At 46.7% G+C, this 26,731-nt stretch overlaps 1 protein-coding gene across 1 annotated transcript; it reads left to right on the forward strand.

The window, feature by feature from the left end:
- LOC147105075 (uncharacterized) lies at window positions 1–25,276 on the forward strand. The gene is made up of 6 exons (XM_086011140.1): window positions 1–263; window positions 7,081–7,404; window positions 8,090–8,192; window positions 13,320–13,435; window positions 19,620–19,672; window positions 23,094–25,276. The coding sequence occupies exons 1-6, from the start codon at window positions 224–226 to the stop codon at window positions 23,262–23,264; spliced, it is 807 nt and encodes a 268-aa protein (XP_085867266.1). The 5' UTR covers window positions 1–223; the 3' UTR covers window positions 23,265–25,276.
- The last annotated feature ends 1,455 nt before the right edge of the window (window positions 25,277–26,731 follow it).

The following is a 26,731-nucleotide window of genomic DNA, read 5'->3' on the forward strand; positions in this document are numbered from 1 at the left end:
CCTTTAGTTGGATGGGGAGCACAGATTCAGCTCCTACAGTTGGCCCCAGACCTATTCTTATATTTCCTTATTGTAAAAGAGAAACTTGTCCAGTCAACTGCTATGTGAATAAGGAAGTGGCCTAAAGAAATACCATATAGGAAACCAACCGATTCAAGCACAGCACAGCTGCAATGCGGTGTCTGTGCATGGTGAATTCACCCACCAGAAACAGTCCCGAAAAATGGAATTCATTGCTCTTCTGATCCTTACTTCTGTATCAAGTAAGTCTTTTTTTTTCTTCATTCAGTGTTCTTAAAAAGCACTTTTGTAATCAATGACACAAATAACCTCCCAGAGATGTCGGGGAACATAGGGTCTAATGAGAGGGAGGAACTGAAAGAAATCAGTATTTGTAGGGAAATGGTGTTAGGGAAATTGATGGGATTGAAGGCCGATAAATCCCCAGGGCCTGATAATCTACATCCTAGGGTACTTAAGGAAGTGGCCCTAGAAATAGTAGATGCATTGCTGGTCATCTTCCAAAATTCTATAGACTCTGGAACAGTTCCCATGGATTGGAGGGTAGCTAATGTTACCCCACTATTCAAAAAAGTTGGTAGAGCGAAAAGGGGGAATTATAGACCGGTAAGCCTGACATCGGTAGTGGGGAAAATGCTAGAGTCCATTATAAAAGATGTAATAGCAGAGCAGTGACAGGATTGGACAAAGTCAACATGGATTTACAAAAGGTAAATCGTGCTTGACTAATCTACTGGAATTTTTTGAGGATGTAACTGATAGAATAGATAAGGGAGAACCAGTGGATGTGGTGTATTTGGACTTTCAGAAGGCTTTCGATAAGGTCCCGCATAAGAGATTAGCGTGTAAAGTTAAGGCACATGGGATTGGGGGCAAGGTACTGACTTGGATAGAGAACTGGTTGGCAGACAGGAAGCAAAGAGTTGGAATAAATGGGTCTTTTTCCGAGTGGCAGGCAGTGATTAGTGGGGTACCGCAGTGATCGGTCCTAGGACCCCAGCTATTCACAATATATATAAATGATCTAGACGAGGGAACTAGATGTAATATCTCCAAGTTTGCAGACGACGCAAAGCTGGTTGGGCGTGTGTGCTGTGAGGAGGATGCCGAGAAACTCCAGTATGACTTGGACAGGTTGGGTGATTGGGCAGAAGCATGGCAGATGCAGTATAATGTGGATAAATGCGAGGTTATCCACTTTGGTGGCAAAAACAGGAAGGCAGATTATTATCTGAACGGCAATAGATTGGGGGAAGGGGAAGTGCAACGAGACCTGGGTGTCCTTGTGCACCAGTCGCTGAAGGTAAGCATGCAGGTGCAGCAGGCGGTTAAGAAGGCAAATGGTATGTTGGCCTTTGTAGCGAGAGGGTTCGAGTACAGGAACAAGGATATCTTGCTGCAGTTGTACAGGGCCTTGGTGAGACCACACCTTGAGTATTGTGTGCAGTTTTGGTCGCCTTATCTGAGGAAGGATGTTCTTGCCATGGAGGGAGTGCAGCGAAGATTCACCAGGCTGATACCCAGGATGGCAGGAATGACGTATGAGGAGAGATTGGGTCAATTGAGCTTATACTCGCTGGAGTTTAGAAGAATGAGAGGGGATCTCATTGAAACTTATAAAATTCTAACAGGACTAGACAGACTAGATGCAGGAAGGATGTGACCGGTGGCCGGGAAGTCCAGAACCAGGGGTCACAGTCTAAGGATAAGGGGTAAGCCATTTAGGACAGAGATGAGGAGGAATTTCTTCACCCAGAGGGTGGTGAATCTGTGGAATTCTCTACCACAGAAGGCAGTGGAGGCCAGTTCATTAAATATATTCAAGAAGGAGTTAGATATATTTCTTAAGGCTAAAGGGATCAAGGGTTATGGGGAGAAGGCAGGGACAGGGTACTGAATTTGGATGATCAGCCATGATCTCATTAAATGGCGGAGCAGGCTTGAGGGGCCGAATGGCCTACTCCTGCTCCTATCTTCTATGTTTCTATCAGAGCTGATGAAGGCCACAAACCTCTACTGACCGAGTAACCAGCAGTTTTTGCTGTGGTGAGCTAATGATAAACCTCTCTCGGTCTTGCAAGTTGTTCTGATATCCGCCTTTGCTTCTCTCTTCACTTTCCTGCTGCACCTGATTCTTCCTGCCCTGTTGCAGCTCTGATCTACCTGAAACTCCAGCTCCTCATCAATGCCGAGAAACGAACTGCAGTCCTTTTAGGTTTACAACAACAACAAATTGCCCCTTTACAGCACCTTTAACTTATTAAATCGACCCAAGGCGCCTCCCAGGAGTTCCCTCCACAGACTGCATAGAAAAATGTTGAACCTCGAACCCATTTGTCTCTTGAAATGCAAACTGTGTGAAATATTAGTGAGTCAAACAGAAGTACTTTAGAAAAAAAAACACAATCTGTTATTTCAATTCAACTATATTTAAAGAAGTATGAGCAATACCTCACTTCTTCTGAAAGATCGGAAGCTATCAAAAAATAAACTGCACCAGAACAGACATTGAATGTGTTTTTTCACATTGCGCTTTACCCAGCCTCTGAAGCTCAAATAATTGAATTGTTTTTAAACCATTTGTATTGTGACTTGTGAGTTTACTTGGATTTATATGATCATATTTCTCAGTACCAGCTCAGAGGTAGTAATCCTCCTCCTGCGGTATTTCATGACTAGCCTTACAAACCCTCTATGAAGATTTCCCGAATGCTCTGTGGCGACGCCAATGTGTGCAGATCACATCCTTAACTTAATCATCCATGATATCTTGCAACGCTCTTTGTGTGTTGACAAACCAACAGTACCTCAAAGGAAGTACCTTAATCTCCCTGAGCTCGCGCTGCCTTTATTTCTCAATGCCATCCTGCACCAAAAGAGAACCAATTTTCCTGTCGTGTCTACCTCAGGTGTGCCTGTAAAGTGGGCATTCTTAGCCTGGCTCTGCCTGCTTTCTGGTTCCTGTGAAGTCCTCGGAGAAGGGGTTGGGTAGATTGGCAGCTCAGTTATTGGGTAAATTAAATATTGGTACTAAAGCGTCCCTTTAAACCTGCTGCTGTGTCGGATATCTTGCCCGGACAGACATTGGGGGAAAAATTCGGTTGGTTAGCGCCTCCCTGTTAGCGCCTCCAGGGGGTGCTAATGGGGCGCTAGGAACTTAGCGCCCAAGCGCGGCGATTTTAGCGCCCCTCGCAAAATTGATCAGTTGTTTTGCGGCGGCGCTAAACACTGCCACCATGATCTCCTGTGCCCACAGATCGTGACATCAGTCGAGCGTGCAATGCCCCGGTAGCGCCCCGGACCGGTAGCGCCCCCTGCCTTAGCGCCTGCCGCTAGGAATGACAGGTAGAGGGGAATGTTTTCAAGTCGGGAAGGGGCTGGGGAGCGCTATTTAAAGGCGGGCGCTTCCTGCTGTTTCTTGTCGGCAAAATTTTTAGTACACACAGGTTGAGAAGGAGAGAGACATCTGGAGAGAGTTAACGCTGTTCTAAGGAGTTTGGGCCCTCAGCACCACTTTTGAGGTTCCTAAGCGCCGAGCTCTTTCTCTGGGCTTATCCATTAGTGCTTCCAATACAATTGCTTTAGAGGTCTCTCCAGGCCGAGATTCAAGGCTGCAATGAGCAGGGTGTGGCTGGCCAGCCAGATGGCCCCTCCCCTTTAAGAACTGGACGGCGCCAGTCTGTCTGGCTTCCATGGTAACGGACATCACCTGAGCTTCGGTAGCGTTCTGAGGTAGCGCCTCGCTCCCTGACGTTAGCGCCTTAAGAGAGGTGTGTAGTGCCTGATTTAGCGCTCCAATCACCTCCAGGGGTGATAGAGGTGAATATTGCAGTCAGAGGCGATAATTAGCGCGGGCGCTAAACTTTGTGCCTGGCCGATATTAGCGCCCCAAAATGGGCGATAGCCAATTTTTCCCCCATTATGTCCCCTGATTAGTGCCCAATGCATGCAGGGAATGCATGAACAATATTTGAATAAGCAACTTCGCAAGACTACTTGAGGTCAGCGATTTGCAATATGCACACGAACTGCATACTGTTACCAACGACAAGATGCCAAAATATTGCCTATAGTTGCAAGCAGATCATTAAAAGCACAAAAAACAATCAAAAAGGCTAATTGAATGTTGGTCTTTATCTCAAGGGTATTACAAAGGGGAAGAAGTTATACTTCAGTATTATAGAGCTTTGGTCAGACCACATTCAGTTTAGGGCCCCGCACCTCAGGAAGGATATGTTAGCCTTGGAGGGGGTGCAGCGTAGATTCACCAGAATGATACTGTTATCTTGTCAAATGCGCTTTAGATTAATTTGTCCGTGACCATAACAAACCACTCCGGGTACAGGTATATTGTGTATAAGTAAAACAGGCTTATTAAGTATCTTACATGCAGTACTAAGAAGTACAGTAATACTTAACAAGATGATAGTCGCAATCTGTTCCTCGATACATAGAAACATAGAAGATAGGAGCAGGAGTAGGCCATTCGGCCCCTCGAGCCTGCTCCGCCATTCAATGAGATCATGGCTGATCATCCAAATTCAGTACCCTGTCCCTGCCTTCTCCCCATATCCCTTGATCCCTTTAGCCTTAAGAAATATATCCAACTCCTTCTTGAATATATTTAATGTATTGGCCTCTACTGCCTTCTGTGGTAGAGAATTCCACAGGTTCACCACTCTCTGGGTGAAGAAATTCCTCCTCATTTCTGTCCTAAATGGCTTACCCCTTATCCTTAGACTGTGACCCCTGGTTCTGGACTCTCCCGCCATCGGGAACATCCTTCCTGCATCTAGTCTGTCCAGTCCTGTCAGAATTTTATAAATTTCAATGAGATCCCCTCTCATTCTTCTAAACTCCAGCAAGTATAAGCCCAATCGACCCAATCTCTCCTCATACGTCATTCCTGCCATCCCAGGTTTCAGTCTGGTGAATCTTCGCTGAACTCCCTCCATGGCAAGAACATCCTTCCTCAGTTAAGGCAACCAAAACTGCACACAATACTCAAGGTGTGGTTTCACCAAGGCCCTGTACAACTGCAGTAAGACATCCTTGTTCCTGTACTCAAACCCTCTCGCTACGAAGGCTAACATACCATTTGCCTTCTTAACCGCCTGCTGCACCTGCATGCTTACCTTCAGCGACTGGTGCACAAGGACACTCAGGACTCGTTGCACTTCCCCTTCTCTCAATCTATTGCCATTCAGATAATAATCTGCCTTCCTGTTTTTGACACAAAAATGGATACCCTCGCATTTATCCACGTTATATTGCTGTGCTCTGTTGCTGAAGCTCCTCGTCCTCTGGTGTCGCACTGCTTTCAGAGTTCAATTTCTGTATTTTTATACCCCTTTTTCTCCCTTTTGCCTACGTGGCAGTTAGTAAGCAAGCTATCCTTATCTGAGGACAACCTTCACACTAAATTCTCACAGATGTCTTTTTGGTTTTAATCGGCTCACTGTTTAGCCGGTTCTGCATTTTTGAGAAGACAGGGAGAGGTGACTGTCTCCACCCCCCTATCTTCTTTTGCAATGTTGCTGAATTTCTTGTTACCCACTATCTCCCTGTTTACTTAACAGACCATTCTACAGAATTACATCAAGTTGGCATAATTTACCATCATGCTTTGCCTCTCAGCCATTTGCCATTCTATACAGGCTTCAGGTTTTTAACACACATTGTCATACATTATAGTTATTTAATAATGGTTTAAAATCTTAATAGTGTTTACTAAATCCTACAGGTACGTTCTATCTTACAATACCAGGGCTTAGAGGGTTAAATTATGAGGACAGGTTGTGTAAACTTGGCTTGTATTCCCTGGAGCGTTGGAGATTGATAGGTTACCTGATTGAGGTGTTTAAAATATTAAAAGGATTTGATAGGGTAGATACTAAGAAACTATCTCCTCTGGTGGGGGAATCAAGAACAAGGGGACTTTCAGGAGCAAGATAAGGAAGCACTTTTTCACACAAAAGGCAATAGAAATGTTTAACACTCTCCCCCAAAAGGCTGTGGTTGCTGGTACAAGTGGAGTTTTCATGACCGAGGTCGATAGATTTTTGTTACGCAAGGATCTCGAGGGATATGGAGCTAAGGCGGGTAAATGGCCTACACCTGTTCCTAATGTTTCTCTGTTCCTGTGGTCCGTAAAAGCAAGTTTAGGTCAAGGGAACTTAATAATAATAATAATTCAACTTTATTGTCATTGTACAATGCACAAGTACATGAACAACGAAATGTGATCTTGCAAGCTCCCATGAGTCCAGTACAAATAACATTAAACATAAATAGCACCGTCCTGGGAGAAGCAAAGCCGCTGCGTCTGTGCACGCCACCATTCCATTTCCACCTTTCCTCCTGTCCGACAATCTTCAGCCCAACGCCCTGGCCTGCTCACCAGCCGTCCCTCCCGGGGCTCCTTCCGTGACCTTCTCACCAACCACCCCTCCTCGGGGCTCCTTCCGTGACCTTCTGCACCTGGTCTTCCCTGATGGTCACCCCTCCAGGTACTAACCAGGCCTGGCTCTAGCTTAGCTTCCAAGCCTTAGCCAGATCACCCTGTCCCTAGTCCCAGCAACAGGAACTTGAACTGTAGAAAGTGAAATAAAATAACTGGGCTTAGAAATGGGTCAACTGAGAGAACCTGTTAGAAAGAATGAAAGAATTAGGTTTTTTAGCAAGCTTTTTAGTTTCACTTAATAGCGATGATCAGTGTAAATAAAGAATATCAATCTACAGTGATGACAGGGATAATTTTCTCAGAATGCACAACCAGCAGGGAATCTGGTCTCACAACCTGCTCACGACAGGAAATCATGTATTGGGAAAATCAGGCCCAAAAACTGTGTGTATGCAGTAATTTGAGTAATTTGAGTAACAATGTTGGTGATATGAGAATCAGCACAAGGAATGCGATATTAAAAATGGAATTTAATCTATAATTGTAAATAACGAGACTGCACTCACAGTGGAACCGCAGTGTTTATTTGGTTAAATGCTGTTTATGTTGATTCTGATACAGTAATCAATAACCTTTCATGATTAATATGCCAACAGGTTCGTGTCAATTATCTGGACCTACGAAGGTTTACACAGAATTGGGAGGATCAGTCACTGTGGACTGTCGGTATAATCTGAGTTACAAGGACAATGTTAAACAGTGGTGTAAAGGTTCTAACTACTATTTTTGTTCTGTTGTGGTCTCTACTGATCAACCAAAAGGAGAAAGAGTGTCACTGACTGATAAAAAAACACAAGGGATACTTTCAGTAACCATGGATCACCTAATGAAACGTGATGGAGGACGGTACTGGTGTGTGATAAAACGGTCACTATTGAAACAAAATGAAAAGTTTTCTATCGAATTGGAAGTTTCTGAAGGTAAGAACACGATTGTATTTCTATTTAGTTCGTTCTGTCCAAATTTAAGCATTTGAGCCCAGAAATTCCCACCCGCCTGCTCTGACAGTGATTCTGTGCCAAGTCCCGGGGGCCGGTTCATTTGCATAAAAGGGGTGAGCACCCATTTACTGGGGTGCCCAGCCCATGGGGACACTAGATTTCCAGAGCAACGTCTTGCCACTCCATCAGGAAGGGAGAGGGAGGTTGGGGAGGGAAACGGACTTGTAAAAAATGTCCCTCCTGAAAGTGTTTAGCTGCCAGTTGTTCTGTTGTTGGCGTGTTACTTCCCCAACGTCCATCGCTCACTCTGAGATCAGAACCTCCGCCAACTCACACAGGAGGAGGAAAATCAGCACCTTTTATGCACCCAGTAGCCACCAAAAGGTCAAATTCACTCGTCATGTATTTTGTTGTAGTTGCCTCTGATTTCATCTTTTTGTGCCACAGTCTAGCCCTGCTAATTCAGTCAATTTTTGCCCTTAAAAAATAATGGAATGATCTAATCATTTGAATTAAGCAACACAAACAATACAAAGTGGGAATTTAGTGCTAAAAATATTGATTGATCAGATTATTTAAGTACCTCAATTAAGAGGCGTCGACTGTACGCAACAAGTGCTTTTAGTGATGAAGTGTTCAGCAAGTTCTTCTATTTTATCTCCAGCACCGAGGACAACAATGGGGCCAACCACCAGGACAACAGGAACTACTGAGGCTTCTGTTACTACAGCTCTCACCACTTCCTTTCACAGCACTGGAACAGCCAGGTTAGTCTCTCATAGGTCAAAATCAATATTGTGCATCTTTACCATAAGTATGAACGTGTTCTGTGAATAGCTCACAGATGCTTTTTTAAAATGCTGAACCGGAAGGACAAATACAATTTGGAGCTTTACTATCCTTAGTAATCTTTGGCAAAACTTGTAATAGATCCTATTCATAGATCCTATTCAATAGACGACATTCAGGCTTGAGCTGATAAGTGGCAGGTAGCATTCGCGCCACACAAGTGCCAGGCAATGACTATCTCCAAAAAGCGAGCGTCTAACCACTGCCCCTTGACATTCAATGGCGTTACCATCGCCAAATCCCCCACCATTAATATCCTGGGGGTCACCATTGACCAGAAACTTAACTGGACCAGCTACATAAATACTGTGGCAACAAGAGCACGTCAGAGGCCGGTTATTCTTCGGCGAGTGTCTCACCTCCTGACTCCCCAAAGCTTTTCCACCATCTACAAGGCACAAGTCAGGAGTGTGATGGAATACTCTCCACTTGCCTGGATGAGTGCAGCTCCAACATCACTCAAGAAGCTCGACACCATCCAAGACAAAGCAGCCCGCTTGATTGGCACCCCATCCACCACCTTAAACATTCACTCCCTCCACCACCAGCGTACCGTGGCTGAAGTGTGTACCATCTACAAGATGCACTGCAGCAACTCACCAAGGCTTCTTCAGCAGCACCTCCCAAACCCGCGACCTCTTCCACCTAGAAGGACAAGGGCAGCAGGCACATGGGAACACCACCACCTCCAAGTTCCCCTCCAAGTCACGCACCATCCTGACTTGGAAATATATCACCGTTCCTTCATCGTCACTGGGTCAAAATCCTGGAACTCCCTCCCTAACAGCACTGTGGGAGTACCCTCACCACACGGACTGCAGCAGTTCAAGAAGGCGCCTCACCACCACCTTCTCAAGGGCAATTAGGGATGGGCAATAAATGCCGGCCTTGCCAACAATGCCCACATCCCATGAACGAATATTTTTTTTAAATCCTTTTGGCTTTGGTACTTTGCATTGGATAGAGCAGATTTCAAGGATTACTGAGAACCTGCACCTTTTCTTTTTAAGGAGACTAAGTAAGATGTGTAGCATTACATTTTTCTTCTTTCTTTTGCACGGTACCATGTTGAGATGTCTCGCACCTATTTTCTGTAGGATCTCCAGGGGCTGGTCTTCCTCTCCTGGTGCAGTCCGCGAGCAATTATTGCAGAGCGCACCAGAAGTGGGGCTTTGCTACACTGACATCTTCAGCATTCAATCTTCCTCTGGGGCCTTGGCAGTAGGTGTGGAATAGTTCATGAAATGGGAAAACAAGTGTTGGTCGGCGTAACATCAATCCCAGTCACTTACAGCAGTGCCGTCTCCAGGCGTGATCGATGGGAGAACACCACCCAATCATCTCCATTCTGGCAGGAGGAGGCTATTCGGCCCGTCGCGTCTGTGCTGGCTCTTTGAAAGAGCTGCCCAATTTACCCCGACTCCCCACTACTCTCTGCCTCCTATCCCTTAGCCAATTTTGTACGCAAGTTACCGCCGACCCTTTAATACCACTGACTTACAGCAAACAAAGCACACAGCAAAGCAAACAAAGGCTATTTACCCAGTCTATTTAAAAAAGAGTCTCTACCAACTACAACAAGCGGAACTCATGTGCATAAAATCAATCCCAGTCACTTACAGCAGTGCGGGCTCCAAGCGTCATTGATTGTAGGATTACCCAATCATCACCATTCTGGACGGGAATAGAGGTGTCATCCTATGCTGCCAAGACTAACAGCATTCTGCAACATGTCCTGAGGTAGCAAAACCCTCTTTTATTCAAAAAGTCTAAAATAAAAACCTAGTTTGACAATGCCAGCATATCCCTCAAGACAGAAAACGTCTAAACATCAGCTCAAGGGCTTACCGGAGTCCATCTGGGATGTTGTTTCCTCAAAGACATCAAGGAGGTTAGTCATGCAGTATCTGCTCCTTCTGAATCCATATTAATTAGCATCCTCTGAAGGGATGACTGTTGATCAGCACATGAGAAGAACTGCCTGCTCCCTGTTCTGCTATGAGATCTTTGACATCCCCATAAGTAGGCAGACAGGGCCTTTTCTCCAAAGGGCAACACCTCTGAGCACTGCAGTGCTAGAGAGGCTTGAATTCACAATCTTCTAACTCAGAGGCAAAGGTGCTACCAACTGAGCCAAGCTGCATACTTCAACTGTGACCATCACAAGGTCTAATTACTTGGACCCAGGATGTCAGCAGATTAACAAACATTTGTGTTAAATTCCTATTTTAACAGAAGCATTCATTTGCTTTTAATAAGCCTCCGTTACTATAGCAGAAAAAGGAATTTAGTAGGAACACATTAAATGTTCACACACTAATCTTTGCACAGTGTAATTCCAAGGCCATAGTGTTTCCTTAAATTTTGCTACAAAGAGTGTTTGCTTATTTCATACCCCATTTAGTACTACAGTGTCAGCCGTGGCTCAGTGTTAGCACTCTCTCTAGGTGGGAGGGGCTAGGGGTGAGCAGGTGCTGCTGGGTGCTTGATTGCTGCAGGGAGTTGGAGTGAGTTTGTAAAACGTTGGTGGTGGGTTTTTTTCAGGTTTTAGGGCCTTTTTGGTCCTTAAACAGTAGCTATTAGGGGCCCGGAGTGCCCGGAGTGTCCAGAGTGCCGGGCCCCTCAGAGGACAGTGTTCCCAGGATGAATTTAATCAGGGAAGAAAATGTTGGGGGAAGGGACCCCAGGAGGTTTGCAAAAGAAAACATGGTGGTGGTTCAGTGCGAGGATAAGGAGATACGAGCTTGGGATATTATCCAGGGGACGGTACATGAGGACTGTGGTGAGGGAAGCTGCTTTGCCTGCCGACCAAAGCCGAATGTTGGGTTCGAGGTGACGGTCAGTGGCCGAGAGGAGTTGGAAAGACTTTTACTCAGTTTGAAGGTTGGAGATAAGTTCTTGGAGGTATCTCTGCTATATTCGGAAGAGGTGGTGGTCTCATTCTTAAACCTGCCGGTTTATATTGAGGACAATGTGCTAATAAAAAAGTTGGAGTCGTGGGACATTAAATTTGCTCGGCAATAAAGAGGAGATACTATCCAGGAACGTGGGTAGCAGATGGAACCCATTATGTAAAGGTGCGGTTCCCAAAGGAGGTGAAGTCATTGCTGTATAGCATGAAATTCGAGACAATGGAAGGAGTGCAGTACTTCCGAGTACTGCATGATAAGCAGGTGAAAGTTTGTTATTATTCTCTTGGACACGACCATCTTGTAAGAAGCTGTCCAGACTTGTACTGTTATAACTGCGGCGAGTCTGGACACATCACTCGGAGCTGCAAGGTGGGGAGCTGTGGGGTGTGTCACAAAGGCCCCACCTGCTGTGAGTGTGCAGCAGAAGGAAGCCCCTTGAGTGATGAGAAGATGAGAGAATGAGAAGGAGCAGGAGGTGTGAGTGGAGTGGTTGGAGGGGCGGAGCAGGCGGAGGACACAGTTGGTGAATGGAAGGAGAAAAGAGTGCAGGAAAAGGCAGAAATTTACAGATCTGAGAACAGGATGGAGATGGTGGAAAACACACCAAGTACGGTGAAAAAAGACAAAGACAACAGAGGGCAGCACGAGTCGAGGGCAGAGTTGAGCCATAATATGGCTCGGCTCTCCCTAAAGAATCTGGTGTCCGTGGGGGGAGAGGAGGCGGGAGCGGGTGCGGGGCAGGTGTAAGTACTCCAAAGAAAGACGGGGAGTCGGACATCTCGGGGAGCAGGAGGGAGCAAGACAAGAAGAGGGTGCAAGAGGCAGGAACCTTAAAGGGGCAGCAGGACAGGAGCGGGGAGACAAAGACGCCAAAAGGGAGCAAGATAGGTGCAGATGCGCCATTGTCCCAGAGACAGAAAAAATGGGGAGCAAGGGTCAGCGGTGTAGATGAGGCCAAAGAGAGAGGCACTGTTGGAGAAACCGTGATAGCAGGAAGACTCTCTAAGGGAGATTATATATCTGTCGGTAAGCAGGGACTGGAGGTTACAGAAGAGCTCGAGAGTGAGGAGTCAGAGGGGGACAGAGGCATGGAAGTGGGGGGTGGGGTGGCATCGTATGGAAAGGGAAAGGTTAGTGAGGGGCAGAAGGATGGCGAAGGGGCAGCTCCTTGGCCCAAGCCTAATGTAAGGAAGAGGCTGAAACTGCAGGGAAGGTTCAAACAGGAGGTGAAAAAGAGCCGGAGGCTGCAGGAAAAAGCAACAGTTGCCCAAAAAGTTGGGAAGGAGCATGAGAGGAGGGACGGGCCAGAGATTAAATGATGGGGGGATTATCAGGCACACTTCCCTTCTTCGGAGCCATGATTACTGATCAATTTTTAAAGTACAATAGTTAGTATATGTTATGGGAGACAAATTAAACTTCAGGTTTTGATGTTAATATGTGGTGGAGGAATGGCTGTGCAGAGCGGCGGAATGGATTAGTATGATACAATGGAATGATCATGATGTTGTAAATGTTTTTAATGTTCAATAAATAATATATTAAAAAAAGTGGGTAGCACTCTCGCCTCTGAGTCAGAAAAGTGTGCGTTCAAGTCCCACTCCAAGGACTTGAGCATAAAAATCTAGGCTGACATTTCCTGTGCAGTGCTGAGGAGTTGGCGTCTTTCGGTTGAGATGTTAAACCGAGTCTGCCCTCTCAGATGGACGTAAAAAATCCCACAGCACTATTTCGAAGAAGAGCAGGGGAGTTCTCCCCAGTGTCCTGGCCAATATTTATCCCTCAACCAACATCACTAAAAAACAGATTATCTGGCCATTATCACTTTGTTGTTTGTGGGAGCTTGCTGTGTGCAAATTGGCTGCCATGTCTCCTACATTACAACAGTGACTACACTTCAAAAAGTACTTCATTGGCTGTAAAGTGCTTTGGGACGTCTGGTGGTCGTGAAAGGCGCTATAGAAATGTAAGCCTTTTTTACAGATATAGCAACTTTAAAATGTATTTCTCATTTATACGTGATCAGATTGAAACACAATGAACAAGGCTGGCCAGGAATAAAGTTGTTCTTGTTGTGTAATTACCTCAGCTCTGTCTATCTCATGCTCCATATATCTCACTTGTATTTTGCAGTAAGCAAGGTGCGTTTCCGTGGCATGTCATTCTTTCAGTAGTCGTGGTGATCATCTTCCTACTGCTCGTTGCTGCTGTTATTTTTTGTGTAAAAATAAAGCAGCCTAAGAAAAGTGGTAAGTTCAGCTTAAATACAAAAATTAAAAATCAGGAGCAACCGTATTTAAAATACAGGTGGTAATATATTAGTATGGATAGAGGATTGGTTAACGGACAGAAAACAGAGAGTAGGGATAAACGGGTCATTTTCAGGTTGGCAGGCTGTAACTAGTGGGGTACCGCAAGGATCAGTGCTTGGGCCTCAGCTATTTACAAACTATATTAATGACTTAGATGCAGGGACCGAGTGTACTGTATCCAAGTTTGCTGACGATACAAAGCTAGGTGGGAAAGTAAGCTGTGAGGAGGACACAAAGAGCCTGCAAAGGGATATAGACAGGTTATGTGAGTGGGCAATAAGTTGGCAGATGAAGTATAATGTGGGGAAATGTGAGTCTATTCACTTGGGTAGGAAGAATAGAAAAACAGAATATTTTTTTAAATGGAGAGAAACTATGCTCAGAGATTTAGGTATCCTCGTACAGGAATCACAGAGTGTTAGAATGCAGGTACAGCAAGCAATTAGGAAGACAAATGGCATGTTGGCCTTTATTGCAAGGGGTTGAAGCATAAGAGTGAGGAAGTCTTGCTACAATTGTACAGGGCTTTTGTGAGACCACACCTGGAGTACTGTGCACAGTTTTGGTCTCCTTATCTAAGGAAGGATATACTTGCCTTAGAGGTGGTGTAATGATCCCTGGGATGAGAGGGTTGTCCTATGAGGAGAGATTGAGTAGATTGGGCCGATACTCTCTGGAGTTTAGAAGAATGAGAGGTGATCTCATTGAAACATATAAGATTCTATGGGGGATTGACAGGGTAGATGCTGAGAGGTTGTTTCCCCTGGCTGGAGATTCTAGAACTAGGAGGCTTAGACTCAGGATAAAGGGTCGGCCATTTAAGACTGAGATGAGGAGGAATTTCTTCACTCAGAGGGTTGTGAATCTTTGGAATTCTCTGCCCGAAAGGGCTGTGGATGCTCAGTTGTTGAGTATATTCAAGGCTGAGATCGATAAATTTTTGGACTCTAGGGGAATCAAGGGATATGGAGATGAGGTTGAAGATCAGCCATGATCTTATTGAATGGCGGAGCAGGCTCGAGGGGCCGTATGGCCTACTCCAGTTCCTAATTCTTATGTTCTTATCTACAAAGAGGAACTTGCATTTCACAACCTCAGAACATCCCCAAATCGCTTTACAGCCAAGGCATTTTGGGAAGTGCAGTCATTGTTGTAATGTAGGAAAATACCACACTCAATTTACACACAGCATGATCCCATAAAACAGCAATAAGATAAATGACCAAATAATGTTTTAGTGATGTGAGTTGAGGGATAAATATTGGTCAGAAGAACTCCCCTGCTCTTCTTTGAAATAGTGCCATGGGATCTTTTACGTCCAGCTGAGAGGACAAACGGGGCCTCAGACAAAGGAAAAAGGTTTCCAGCATTTTCTGATCATTTCATGTTTATAATGGGAATTTATAATGGGGAACAAAGAAATGGCAGACCAATTAAATACATACTTTGGTTCTGTCTTCACAAAGGAGGACACAAATAACCTCCCAGAGATGTCGGGGAACATAGGGTCTAATGAGAGGGAGGAACTGAATGAAATCAGTATTTGTAGGGAAGTGGTGTTAGGGAAATTGACGGGATTGAAGGCCGATAAATCCCCAGGGCCTGATAATCTACATCCTAGGGTACTTAAGGAAGTGGCCCTAGAAATAGTAGATGCATTGCTGGTCATCTTCCAAAATTCTATAGCCTCTGGAACAGTTCCCATGGATTGGAGGATAGCTAATGTAACCCCACTATTTAAAAAAGGTGGTAGAGAGAAAACGGGGAATTATAGACCGGTAAGTCTGACATCGGTAGTGGGGAAAATGCTAGAGTCCATTATCAAAGATGTAATAGCAGAGCACTTGGAAAACAGTGACAGGATCGGACAAAGTCAACATGGATCTACAAAAGGTAAATCATGCTTGACTAATCTACTGGAATTTTTTGAGGATGTAACTGGTAGAATAGATAATGGAGAACCAGTCGATGTAGTGTATTTGGACTTTCAGAAGTCTTTCGATAAGGTCCCGCATAAGAGATTAGCATGCAAAGTTAAAGCACACGGGATTGGGGGTAAGGTACTGTCTTGGATAGAGAACTGGTTGACAGACAGGAAGCAAAGAGTTGGAATAAACGGGTCTTTTTCTGAGTGGCAGGCAGTGACTAGTGGGGTACCGCAGGGATCGGTGCTAGGACCCCGGCTATTCACAATATATATAAATGATCTAGACGGGCCAGAACTGGTTGTACCCAGACTCACCTGCGCAATTCCCTGCACGGTGAGTTCACACTTAAGCTGGGATGTTGGGGAGCAGTGCAAAGCAGAAACGAGGGATTACCCATGAGGGAATGAAACTCAGAGATAAGCCAACCCAGGCCATTACCATTAACAGTGAAGATACAAACTTTTGCTAGTAGGAGTCAGTATACATAAGAACATAACATAAGACATAGGAGCAGGAGTAGGTCATTTGGCCCCTCGAGCCTGCTCCGCCATTCAATAAGATCATGGCTGATCTGATCTTGGCCTCAACTCCACTTCCCTGCCATCTCCCCATAACCCTCGACTCCCTTATCATTCAAAAATCTGTCTAGCTCCACCTTAAATAAATTCAATGACCCAGCCTCCACAGCTCTCTGGGGGAGAGAATTCCAAAGATTCACGACCCTCTGAGAGAAGAAATTCCTCCTCATTTCCGATTTAAAAGGGTGCCCCCTTATTCTGAAATTATACCCCTAATTCTAGATTCCCCCACGAGGGGAAACATCCTCTCTGCATCTACCCTTCAGAATCTTATATGTTTCAATAAGATCCCGTCTCATTCTTCTAAACTTCAATGAGCATAGGCCCAACCTGCTCAACCTTTCTTCATAAGACAACCCCTTCATCTCCGGAATCAACCTCGTGAACCTTCTCTGAACTGCCTCCAATGCAAGTATATCCCTCCTTAAATAAGGAGATCAAACTGTATGCAGTACTCCAGGTGTGGTCTCACCAATACCCTGTAGAGTTGTAACAGGACTTCCCTACTTTTATACTCCATTCCCTTCGCAATAAAGGCCAACATTCCATTTGCCTTCCTAATTACTTGCTGTGCCTGCATGCTAACTTTTGTGAGTCATGTACAAGGACCCCCAGATCCCTCTGTACTGCAGCATTTTGTAATCTCTCCCCCATTTAAATAATAATTTGCTTTTTTATTTTTTCTACCAAAGTGGATAACTTCGCATTTTCCCACATTAAACTCCATCTGCCAGATTTTTGCCCACTCACTTAGCTGCCTCGGAGTAGTTCTAAGGCATAGAAACCAGGAGACCTGGGCCCGATCACCTCAGCCTATGCTAAAGTAGCTGTTCTTACCCGGGGCAGCAGTTGAGGTGCTGCAATTGATCGCAGTGCTCATGGGATGTTGCAGGGAAAGTGCGCTTGTGAATGGCAGGAGAGGACAGGACCGCGCGTGACTGTGATGTCTTCCACAATTGAATCGCCATCCAGGCTCACTCACAAAGAATGGGCACTTGAGCAAGGTATCAGGGGATAGCTGGTAGCAGTGAAACTGTAGGCCAGCAAATGTCAACACCTACAGAAGACAAGGGGGAAAGCGAGGGGTGGTGGTGGGGGAGGGGGTGCAAATTAGCAGAAGAAAGTCTCATAGGGGGAAAAAAATGGTGTATTCACAAATGAACACAATCGGGCTCCCTCCAGTGATATTATGCTCCTGGCACTCACCAGTGAGAAAACTATGTTTGTTTCAGATCATTTTAACCCAAACAATGTAAGGAGTTAATAACATTGTGGGGGAGAGGCCCTTGTTACGGTGCCTGGGTATATTGGATCACCTACGCACAGTGCATAGAGAGGATTGGGTAGGCAAACATATGGGCGTGCACTCCTCCCTACCCAAACCTCCTCGATACGCAGCTCCCATGTGATCCAATATGCCCAGGTGCGGGAATAGAAACGTTGGCTCCTTTGTGCCCTTCCTGGGCACTTTGAGTTTTTGCAAGAGGTTTAATATTGTGCCCCAATAGACTAATTTATAAATCAAGTTCCTTAGCAACCAATGGATTCTGTAATCCAATGGGACCTCCTAAGGATGTGATAAGGCACTACGTAAATGCAAGTTCCTTCTTCTATTTTTTAGATGAGTAACATTTCTATAAAGCATATAATAGATTGGGTTTATGAAGCTTTCCATGAAACACCAGTCAAATATTGCTTAAATGAATAAAACCCACCAGGAATCTTTGCACGTTTGAGCTCAATATAGTTCTTATTATACAATGATGAAACATCCAGTCGTGAATGGTGCTGGACCATTAAACAACTAACGGGAGGAGGAGGCTCCATGGATATCCCCATCCTCAAAGATGGTGGAGCCCAGCACGTGAGTGCAAAAGACAAGGCTGAAATGTTTTGCAACCATCTTCAGCCAGAAGTGCCGAGTGGATGATCCACATCAGCTTCCTCCTGAGGTCCCCACCATCACAGAAGCCAGTCTTCAGCCAATTTGATTCACTCCACGTGATATCAAGAAATGGCTGAGCGTACTGGATACAGCAAAGGCTAGGGGCCCCGACAACATCCCGACTGTCGTGCTGAAGACTTGTGTTTCAGAACTATCTGCGCCTCTAGTCAAGCTGTCCAAGTACAGCGACAACACTGGCATCTATCTGACAATATGAAAAACTGCCCAGGTATGTCCTGTCCACAAAAAGCAGGAGAAATCCAATCTGACCAATTACCGCCCCATCAGTCCACTCTCAAACATCAGCAAAGTGATGGAAGGTGTTGTCGACAGTGCTATCAATCAGCACTTACTCACCAATAACCTGCTCACTGATGCTCAGTTTGGTTTCCGCCAGGACCACTCAGCTCCAGAGCTCATTACAGCCTTGGTCCAAACATGGACAAAAGAGCTGAATTCCAGAGGTGAGGTGAGATTGACTGCCCTTGACATCATGACAGCATTTGACCGAGTGTAGCATCAAGGAGCCCAAGTAAAACTGAAGTCAATGGGAATCGGGGGGGAAAAATCTCCACTGGTTGGAGTCATACCTAGCACAAAGGAAGATGGTTGTGGTGGTTTGTGCTCAATCATCACAGCCCCAGGACATCGCTGCAGGAGTTCCTCAGGGTAGTGTCCTAGGCCCAACCATCTTCAGCTGCTTCATCAATGACCTTCCCTCCATCATAAGGTCAGAAGTGGGGATGTTCGCTGATGACTGCACAGTGTTCAGCGCCATTCACAACTCCTCAGATAATGAAGCAGTCCATGCCCGCATGCAGCAAGACCTGGACGACATTCAGGCTTGGCTGATAAGTGGCAGGTAGCATTCGCGCCACACAAGTGTCAGGCAATGACTATCGCCAAAAAGCGAGCATCTAACCATCGCCCCTTGACATTCAACGGCATTACCATCACTGAATCCCCCACTATTAATATCCTGGGGGGTCACCATTGTCCAAAAGCTCAACTGGACCAGCCACATAAATACTGTGGCAACAAGAGCAGGTCAGAGGCTAGGTATTCTGCGGCGAGTGTCTCACCTCCTGACTCCCCAAAGCCTTTCCACCATCTACAAGGCACAAGCCAGGAGAGTGATGGAATACTCTCCACTTGCCTGGATGAGTGCAGCTCCAACAACACTCAAGAAGCTCGACACCATCCAAGACAAAGCAGCCCGCTTGATTGGCACCCCATCCACCACCTTAAACATTCACTCCCTCCACCACCGGCGCACCGTGGCTGCAGTGTGTACCATCTACAAGATGCACTGCAGCAACTTACCAAAACTTCTTCGGCAGCACCTCCCAGTCCCGCTACCTCTACCACCTAGAAGGACAAGGGCAGCAGGCGCATGGGAACACCACCACCTCCAAATTCCCCTCCCAGTCACACACCATCCTGACTTGGAAGCATATCGCAGTTCCTTCATCGTCGCTGGGTCAAAATCCTGGAACTCCCTCCCTAACAGCACTGTGGGAGTACCTTCACCACACGGACTGCAGTGGTTCAAGAAGGTGGCTCACCACCACCTTCTCAGGGGCAAATAGGGATGAGCAATAAATGCTGGCCATGCCAGCGATGCCTACATCCCATGAACAAATTTTTTTTAAAGTTATTTTATTTTATAGGCACAAATGAACAGAACATTACTGGGGAGGAAAATCCTGTAGTAAACTGCAAGGTAAGATGATGCCACGTCAGACCCACAAATGCGGAAGGTGGCAGTACGCCCCGGGAGAGGGTTGCCAACTCTGGTTGGATGCACTCCTGGAGATTTGATCGCATGACCTCCTGACCACACGACACTTGAGCGCATGACCTCCGATCGCGTGACATCCAACCATGCAAGATCTGCAAATGTTATTGCGCTTACCTTACAATGGTTGGGTCCCCTGTAGATGAGTATTGTTGCTCGTGGTTTCAAATCTGCAGCTGTTGTGCGAGAGGTTCCAAGGCCAGGCGGCCTCCTATGAGCAGGCAAAGAGGAGAAACATATGGGCGGGATTTTCATTGGGCCGTGGAGGCGGGATTGGAGGCGTGTAGGGGGTTAAAATCCCAAAATCGGGGGGGCACGAACCCATCCCACCCCCAACCTGCCTCCATGCCAGTTTCAAAGGAGGCGGATACCCAACCTGTGCTGGGACCCGCCTCCCTGAGGCGGGAAGGGGATTAGTGCCAATTAGCTGCCTGTTAACAGGTAGTTAACAGGCAGTTTTTAGCCTAATCCCTATTTTTATTCCAGAAGTGTGGGATTTCCGACGGCTCCAAACCACGCCAAGTTAGCGAGGTGGGCCGTCGGGCTGAAGGGCTTGGACGGTTCGAGATGTCCGGTGTTCAGGTGAGTGATGGGTGCATGAGTGCAGAGGTAAGTATGTTTGGTGTGTGTAAAGTGTTTAAAGAAGTTTAATTACCTTTACTTACCTTTACAGCCTTCCTTCCTTCAGGTCTCAGGAGTCCCTCATCTCACCGGCACAGAAAGCAGAACGGCCGCGAGCTGTCATAAGTTGCAGCATTCAGCTTTCTGTTCTGGAGAGATCTCTAAATCAGCCTGAGAGGAAGGAATTAACTTGGAGTACAGATTGTCAGTGTTTGACAGCTTCACAGAGCTGTCAAACACTGATATTTCATCTGTCAAAAGTTCTTGACAAATTAAATGTCAATCTGTGACGTCACCTGTTGCCGGGTGGCCCTGGGCGGGCTAAACAAGGTCAATCAAGTGAAAATCACGTGGGTTGGCCACAACTCGATGGAGGCGGGACTACAACCCCAAAAGTTGTAGTCCCGCCTCATACACGCCTCCAGTATCAAAATCCAGTCCATAGAGCGGGGAGCAGTAAATATCAAGGGTCGGGGAGTGATTCGCAGAGGGGAAGCCAAGTGGCAGGAACTACGATTCCACTAGTAACTAATAGTGACTCACTGGAATTGTGCTGATAACTAATAGTAATACTGGTAACACTCAGATTCCCCTCATAAGTGAAAGTAATAGAATAAGTCACTGGCCGGAATTTTCCTCTAACAAAACGGGTGTGTTTGGAGCGTGGGGACTGTTAAATTGTTAAAAATGGGATTCCCGACCTGATCCCGCCTCCAACCTGCCCACTTCCGGTTTTAACAGAGGCGGGACGAGGGTGGGGGCGGCCAACCCGCTGCCAGGGGACGGTACCTTGATTTAAATATTGAAATGAGGCTGGAAGCCACTCTTTTACACCTCTATTTTGAATTTAACTGCACGTGGACAGGTTTCACACAGTTCATGAAACCCAGCAGTTAAGCCAGGACTGCTGCACCCAGGAGGTAAGTAGCTTTATACCTACCTGCTGGATCCAGACTCCCTGCCTAACCCACCCCCCACGATCGGAGACCCTCCCACGAGGCCTCCGGTCGCCCCCCCACTGGCCTCCGATTCCCACCATGAGACTTCCCCCACCACCTCACCAATGATGCTGAGGCTGGTCACGATCCTCCGGTGTCTGGCCCTGATCCTCTCTTCCCCCACCACCACCCCCGTCGACCCACTGTGATCCCCGACACCCCCACCCGATCCCCAACCTAGCCCATGCCGATCTCTAACCACCACCCCCGCCGCCGTTCCCCAATCCCTCCGATCCCCGGCCAACCCCCCACCTCCCGGGTCCTCCAACTACCCCCCACCCCAATCCATTGCCGATCCTCCAACACCCTCCCGATCCCCAACCTCCTGCCTATCTTCCGGCCAAACCCCACCCAGGCAACCCCCAACACCCACCCCGATCCCCAACCATGCCGAGCCCACGACCCCACCCCCCCGGACCGACCCCTCGCATCTGAGGCCTACCCGGCCGCAGCCACCCAGCCTCCCAATCTGGCTGGCAGCGGGCGGGAATCTGAGGCCTCACATTCAAATCAGGCCCTGCCGTTAAAGTCGGCAGGGCCTGTGGGAAACCGGGCCTCAGAGGACCTCCGCCCCCAACCCACCTCCCTTGAGAAAATTCCGGCCACTGAGTCTATACGTAACTGGTAGTAATAGATGTAGTGCCACAATATCCTACCTATAACTAGTAGTAATCCTATAACCCTGAAATGACAGCTAGAATCCCCCTGCACTGCACAAGTTGGGGTCAGGCTCCCCAGTCGATGCCACTTTTTAACAGGCCCAATCTCTCTCCCTATCTCCTTGGACTCTGGTTCCATGTGAAGGTGACAACTCTGAATTGGGAACCTCAGGCAGAGCGGATCTGTACTAGGGCTTCGCACATCAAAACCGGCCGGCACAGACCAACCTGAAGCAAACCGAGAGATGGCACTAAGGGCAGTAGGCTCAGTGCTTGGGGCAGTTCTCACATGACTGCCAATGTATCTGGATTGCTGGAGGGTCTCCCGGAATGGGGCATGTAGCAGTGCCCCAGAGCCGGGACCGGCTGGTGTGCCGGTAATAATCGGGGATCGTGGGGGAGCCAGAGTCCTAGGGACGAGAGAGATGAGGGGCGGGGGGGCACGAGAGTCGGGACGTACAAGAGCTGGAAACAATTATTGATTGGGGAGGAACCAGAGTCCAGGGAGGCGAGACAGATGGGGGGAGGGGGGTGCTAGAGTCAGGGGGCACAAGAGTCGGGGCATGAGGGTCGTGGATGCAAGGGTTGGTGGGGCACGAGTGTTGGGGGCGTTAGGGTCGGGCACAAGGATAGAGGACGCGAGGGTCAGGGGGCGCAAGGATTGGGGTGCGCGAAGGTCGGGGTACGCAAGGGTCGAGGACACAAGGGTCTTAATTGACTGTAAAATGGTTTGGGACGTCCTGAGGTCGTGAAAGATACCACATTATGTAAGTTCCTTCTTCCTTTACTTTCTGACTTACCTCAGCTTCTCTTCCATCCTTTTCAACCTTGATGAGGTCCTCCATTCTGGACCTTGGCCCTTCACCCAAGTTTCTCAACTTTAAAATAAATAATCTCCCACAGAAATGAATGAGGGAAAATTGGGCTTCTGTAAATATATATAATGTGTACAGTAGACAATAACACAGAACAGAATTTGCAGCTTTAATATTTATTGGTTATGATAAAAGCTGTGAGTTTGGTTAACGTTGTGCCATCGCTGTGGTGACAGTTTTCCATTTGTCTCAGTTTTCTAAGGAAGATAAGGAAGTGACATACTCCACTGTGAAGATCCTTCCCAGAGCTGACGTGGAAAATACTTACAGTAATGTTCAGGATCTTAAAGCCCAAGGAACATCCAATGGCCGTGATGCCTCAGAAACTGTGGAATATTCTACAGTGTGTTTCAGTTCACAATGAAATGAACCAAAAAAGGAACAATGCGAGTCCTCTTCCATACAACCCTAGTAAATGTGCCTTGAACATGGCTTCAAAAGAACAACTTCCTGTTATCGTGCTTCTCAAGAAGATTGTCCATGTGAACTTAGATACGTTTTAAAGCAATTATTTCTACAGATCTATTGAGTAACTGTCATGTCACTTTTTCTATAATTGAGAAATTACGGCTTTGGTCATCAACAGAGATTTGACCCTTTGAATATCCATTTTTGTTCTAGCTTTTGAAGTATGTGTCATTATCATTTGAAACAAACAGATATCTTGTACATAGAAACATAGAAAAATCGGAGCAGGAGTAGGCCATTCGGCCCTTCGAGCCTGCTCCACCATTCAATATGATCATGGCTGATCCTCTATCTCAATACCATATTCCCGCTCTCTCCCCATACCCCTTGATGCCTTTTGTGTCTGGAAATCTATCTATCTCCTTCTTAAATATATTCAGTGACTTGGCCTCCACAGCCTTCTGTGGTAGAGAATTCCACAGGTTCACCACCCTCTGAGTGAAGAAATTTCTCCTCATCTCAGTCTTAAATGTCCTACCCCGTATCCTGAGACTGTGATCCCTCGTTCTAGACCCCCCAGCCAGGGGAAACCATCCAGTCTGTCTAGCCCTGTCAGAATTTTATACATTTTAATGAGATCCCCTCTCATTCTTCTAAACTCTAGTGAATACAGGCCTAGTCGACCCAATCTCTCCTCATACGACAGTCCTGCCATCCCAGGAATCAGTCTGGTGAACCTTCGCTGCACTCCCTCAAGCATCAAGCATGCAATAAAGCAGAAATGCACACATGTCCTCTCCGATGTTCCCTCTGTGCGGCCCATTCAAAAATCCGCGCGTGCGTGGTTTCTGCATTTAAAAGCCGGCCCACTGGCTGCGCGGGACTACTCGAGCGCTGTGCGGCCGTGCAGCCTCTCACTAAACAATCTAACGTTGATATCTCTTTGTTAATTTGGCTGTGCTGGTAGCACTTTCACCTCTGAGTCAGAAGGTTGTGAGTGCCTTGGGGCATTTTACTACGTTAAAGGCACTATATAAATGCAAATCGTTGTCGTTGTTGTTGTTCAAGGGCCACTCCCCAGGATTCTAACGCTTAGTGTAATCTGACATTCCAACTCAGTGCTACGCTGTCAAAAGTTCTATCCATCAGTTGAGACTGAGGCCATGTTCTGTTTGGGGTGGCCATTAAAATTGAGCACAGATCAGGAATTCAATGGGGACGATTCCTGGTGTGGCTATCTCCACACTGGGCAGTTCATTCATACACCGTGAATCATCAGGACATGCCGAGAAACAACCTTCACTTTGCAAAATAGCAAAATCTAAAAATACATGCGGAGCATAACTTGTCTAACAAACCTGTATTGAGATGTGACAAAGATCACAAAACGTTTCCATTTCACAAATGGGTTAATTCTGCAGCCTAAGCAGAAAAATAACCCTAGCCCCAGTTCTCTGAACTGCACTTCCTTGTGAGGGGAAGTTCCCCTCTGACACTGAGGGAATGTGAAATGACCCTTTATATTTTGACTTTCAGTTACCTCCCTAACAAAAATTCACCCTGGCTTTGGCTTAGGTAATGTCAATTGAGAGGCTGTAGATATTCTGACTCTGTTTTCTGTTGTCCCTGGAGCGTTTCTCTGTACATTCTAAGCGACTCCTTTCATTTCCTTATTTTTTTTTATGTGTGATGCATGAAGTGTGGCAGCTAGCAAACAGAGAAATGTGAAGAACAGGAAAATGCACGCGAGGCATATGGTTTTATTATATTATAGATTGTAACTTTGTCAAATCAAATCAAATCAAATCAACTTTTATTGTCATTGTTAGTGCACAAGTGCAGTACAACGAAATGTAGGCTTGCGGCTCCCGAGAGTGTACATTTAGATTAAGACATTTAAACATTCAACATACATTTGGCTTGTAATACATTAACATAAACATAACCATAATAAAGTGCATTGGCAGATGTGCAGGCTTTAGAGTTTATTTGTGGAGTTCAGTAGGATGACAGCCCTGGGAAAGAAGCTGTTCCTAAATCTGGTCGTACGGGTGCGAATGCATCTGTAGCGTCTCCCAGATGGCAGGAGGGCGAACAGACTGTGGCTGGGGTGGGTAGGGTCTTTGATGATGGACCGTGACCTCCGTAAACAGCGTTTCTGGTATATGTGCTCTATGGTCAGTAGCCGGGTGCCGGTGATGCGTTGGGCAGTTTTGACTACCCGCTGCAGGGCTTTCCGGTCATAGTAGCTACAGCTGCCATACCATACTGTGATACAGTTTGTCAGGATGCTCTCTATTGTGCAGCGGTAAAAGTTAGAGAGGATCAGGGGTGACAGGTTACATCCCTTCAGCCTCCTTAGGAAATTTAGGCGCTGCTGGGCCTTCTTCAACAGAGAGGAGGTATTGAGGGACCAGGAGAGGTCTTCCGTGATGTGGACTCCGAGGAACTTAAAGCTGTCCACCCTTTCCACCACAGCCCCATTGATGTGGATGGGGTGTGACTTCCGCCTTTAGACTTCCTGAAGTCCACAATGATTTCTTTGGTTTTCTTGATGTTAAGGGCCAGGTTGTTATCGGCGCACCACTTCACGAGATGCTGGACCTCCTCCCTGTAGGCTGACTCATCATTGTTGGTGATCTGGCCTACTACCGTGGTATCATCCGCAAACTTGATGATGGTGTTGGAACCATGAACAGCCACACAGTCGTGGGTGAAGAGGGAGTAGAGGAGGGGGCTCAGCACACATCCTTGTGGGGCCCCCATGTTCAGGGTCGGGGGGGGAGGTGTGGTTACCTAATTTGACAGACTGGGGTCTGTTTGTTAGGAAGTCCAGGGTCCAGTTGCAGAGGGAAGTGTTCAGGCCAAGAGTTTGGAGTTTGGTGGCCAGCTTGTTGGGGACGATAGTGTTGAATGCTGAGCTGTAGTCTATGAACAGCATTCTGATGTAAGTCTCCTTACCATCTAAGTGATTCAGTGCCGAGTGTAGAGCAGTTGTGATTGCATCCTCCATTGATCTGTTTGCACAATAGGTAAACTGGTGTTGGTCAAGAGAGGCGGTAACACTGGCTTTGATGTGAGCCAGGACCAGTCTCTCGAAACACTTCATTATGATGGGTGTGAGTGCGACAGGTCGATAGTCGTTCAGGCACGTCACAGCCATTTGTTTTGGCACAGGAATAATGGTAGCGGTCTTGAAGCATGTAGGGACTACTGCCTGGGCCAATGACAGGTTGAAGATGGTGGTGAAGACATCAGCCAGCTGATCAGCACATTCCTTGAGTACCCGTCCAGGGATGCTATCCGGTCCAGCAGCCTTTCGTGTGTTCACTCCGCGTAGAACACCCCTTACGTCGGAGGTCGACAGAGTGAGCACCTGGTCTTCCGGGGGTGGCAAGGCTTTGGTAGCCGGCTCCCTGTTGT

This window comes from Somniosus microcephalus, chromosome 18 (assembly GCF_052327205.1).
Source record: "Somniosus microcephalus isolate GS21.2 chromosome 18, FLI_Smic_1.0, whole genome shotgun sequence".
Classification (NCBI taxonomy): Eukaryota; Metazoa; Chordata; class Chondrichthyes; order Squaliformes; family Somniosidae; genus Somniosus; species Somniosus microcephalus.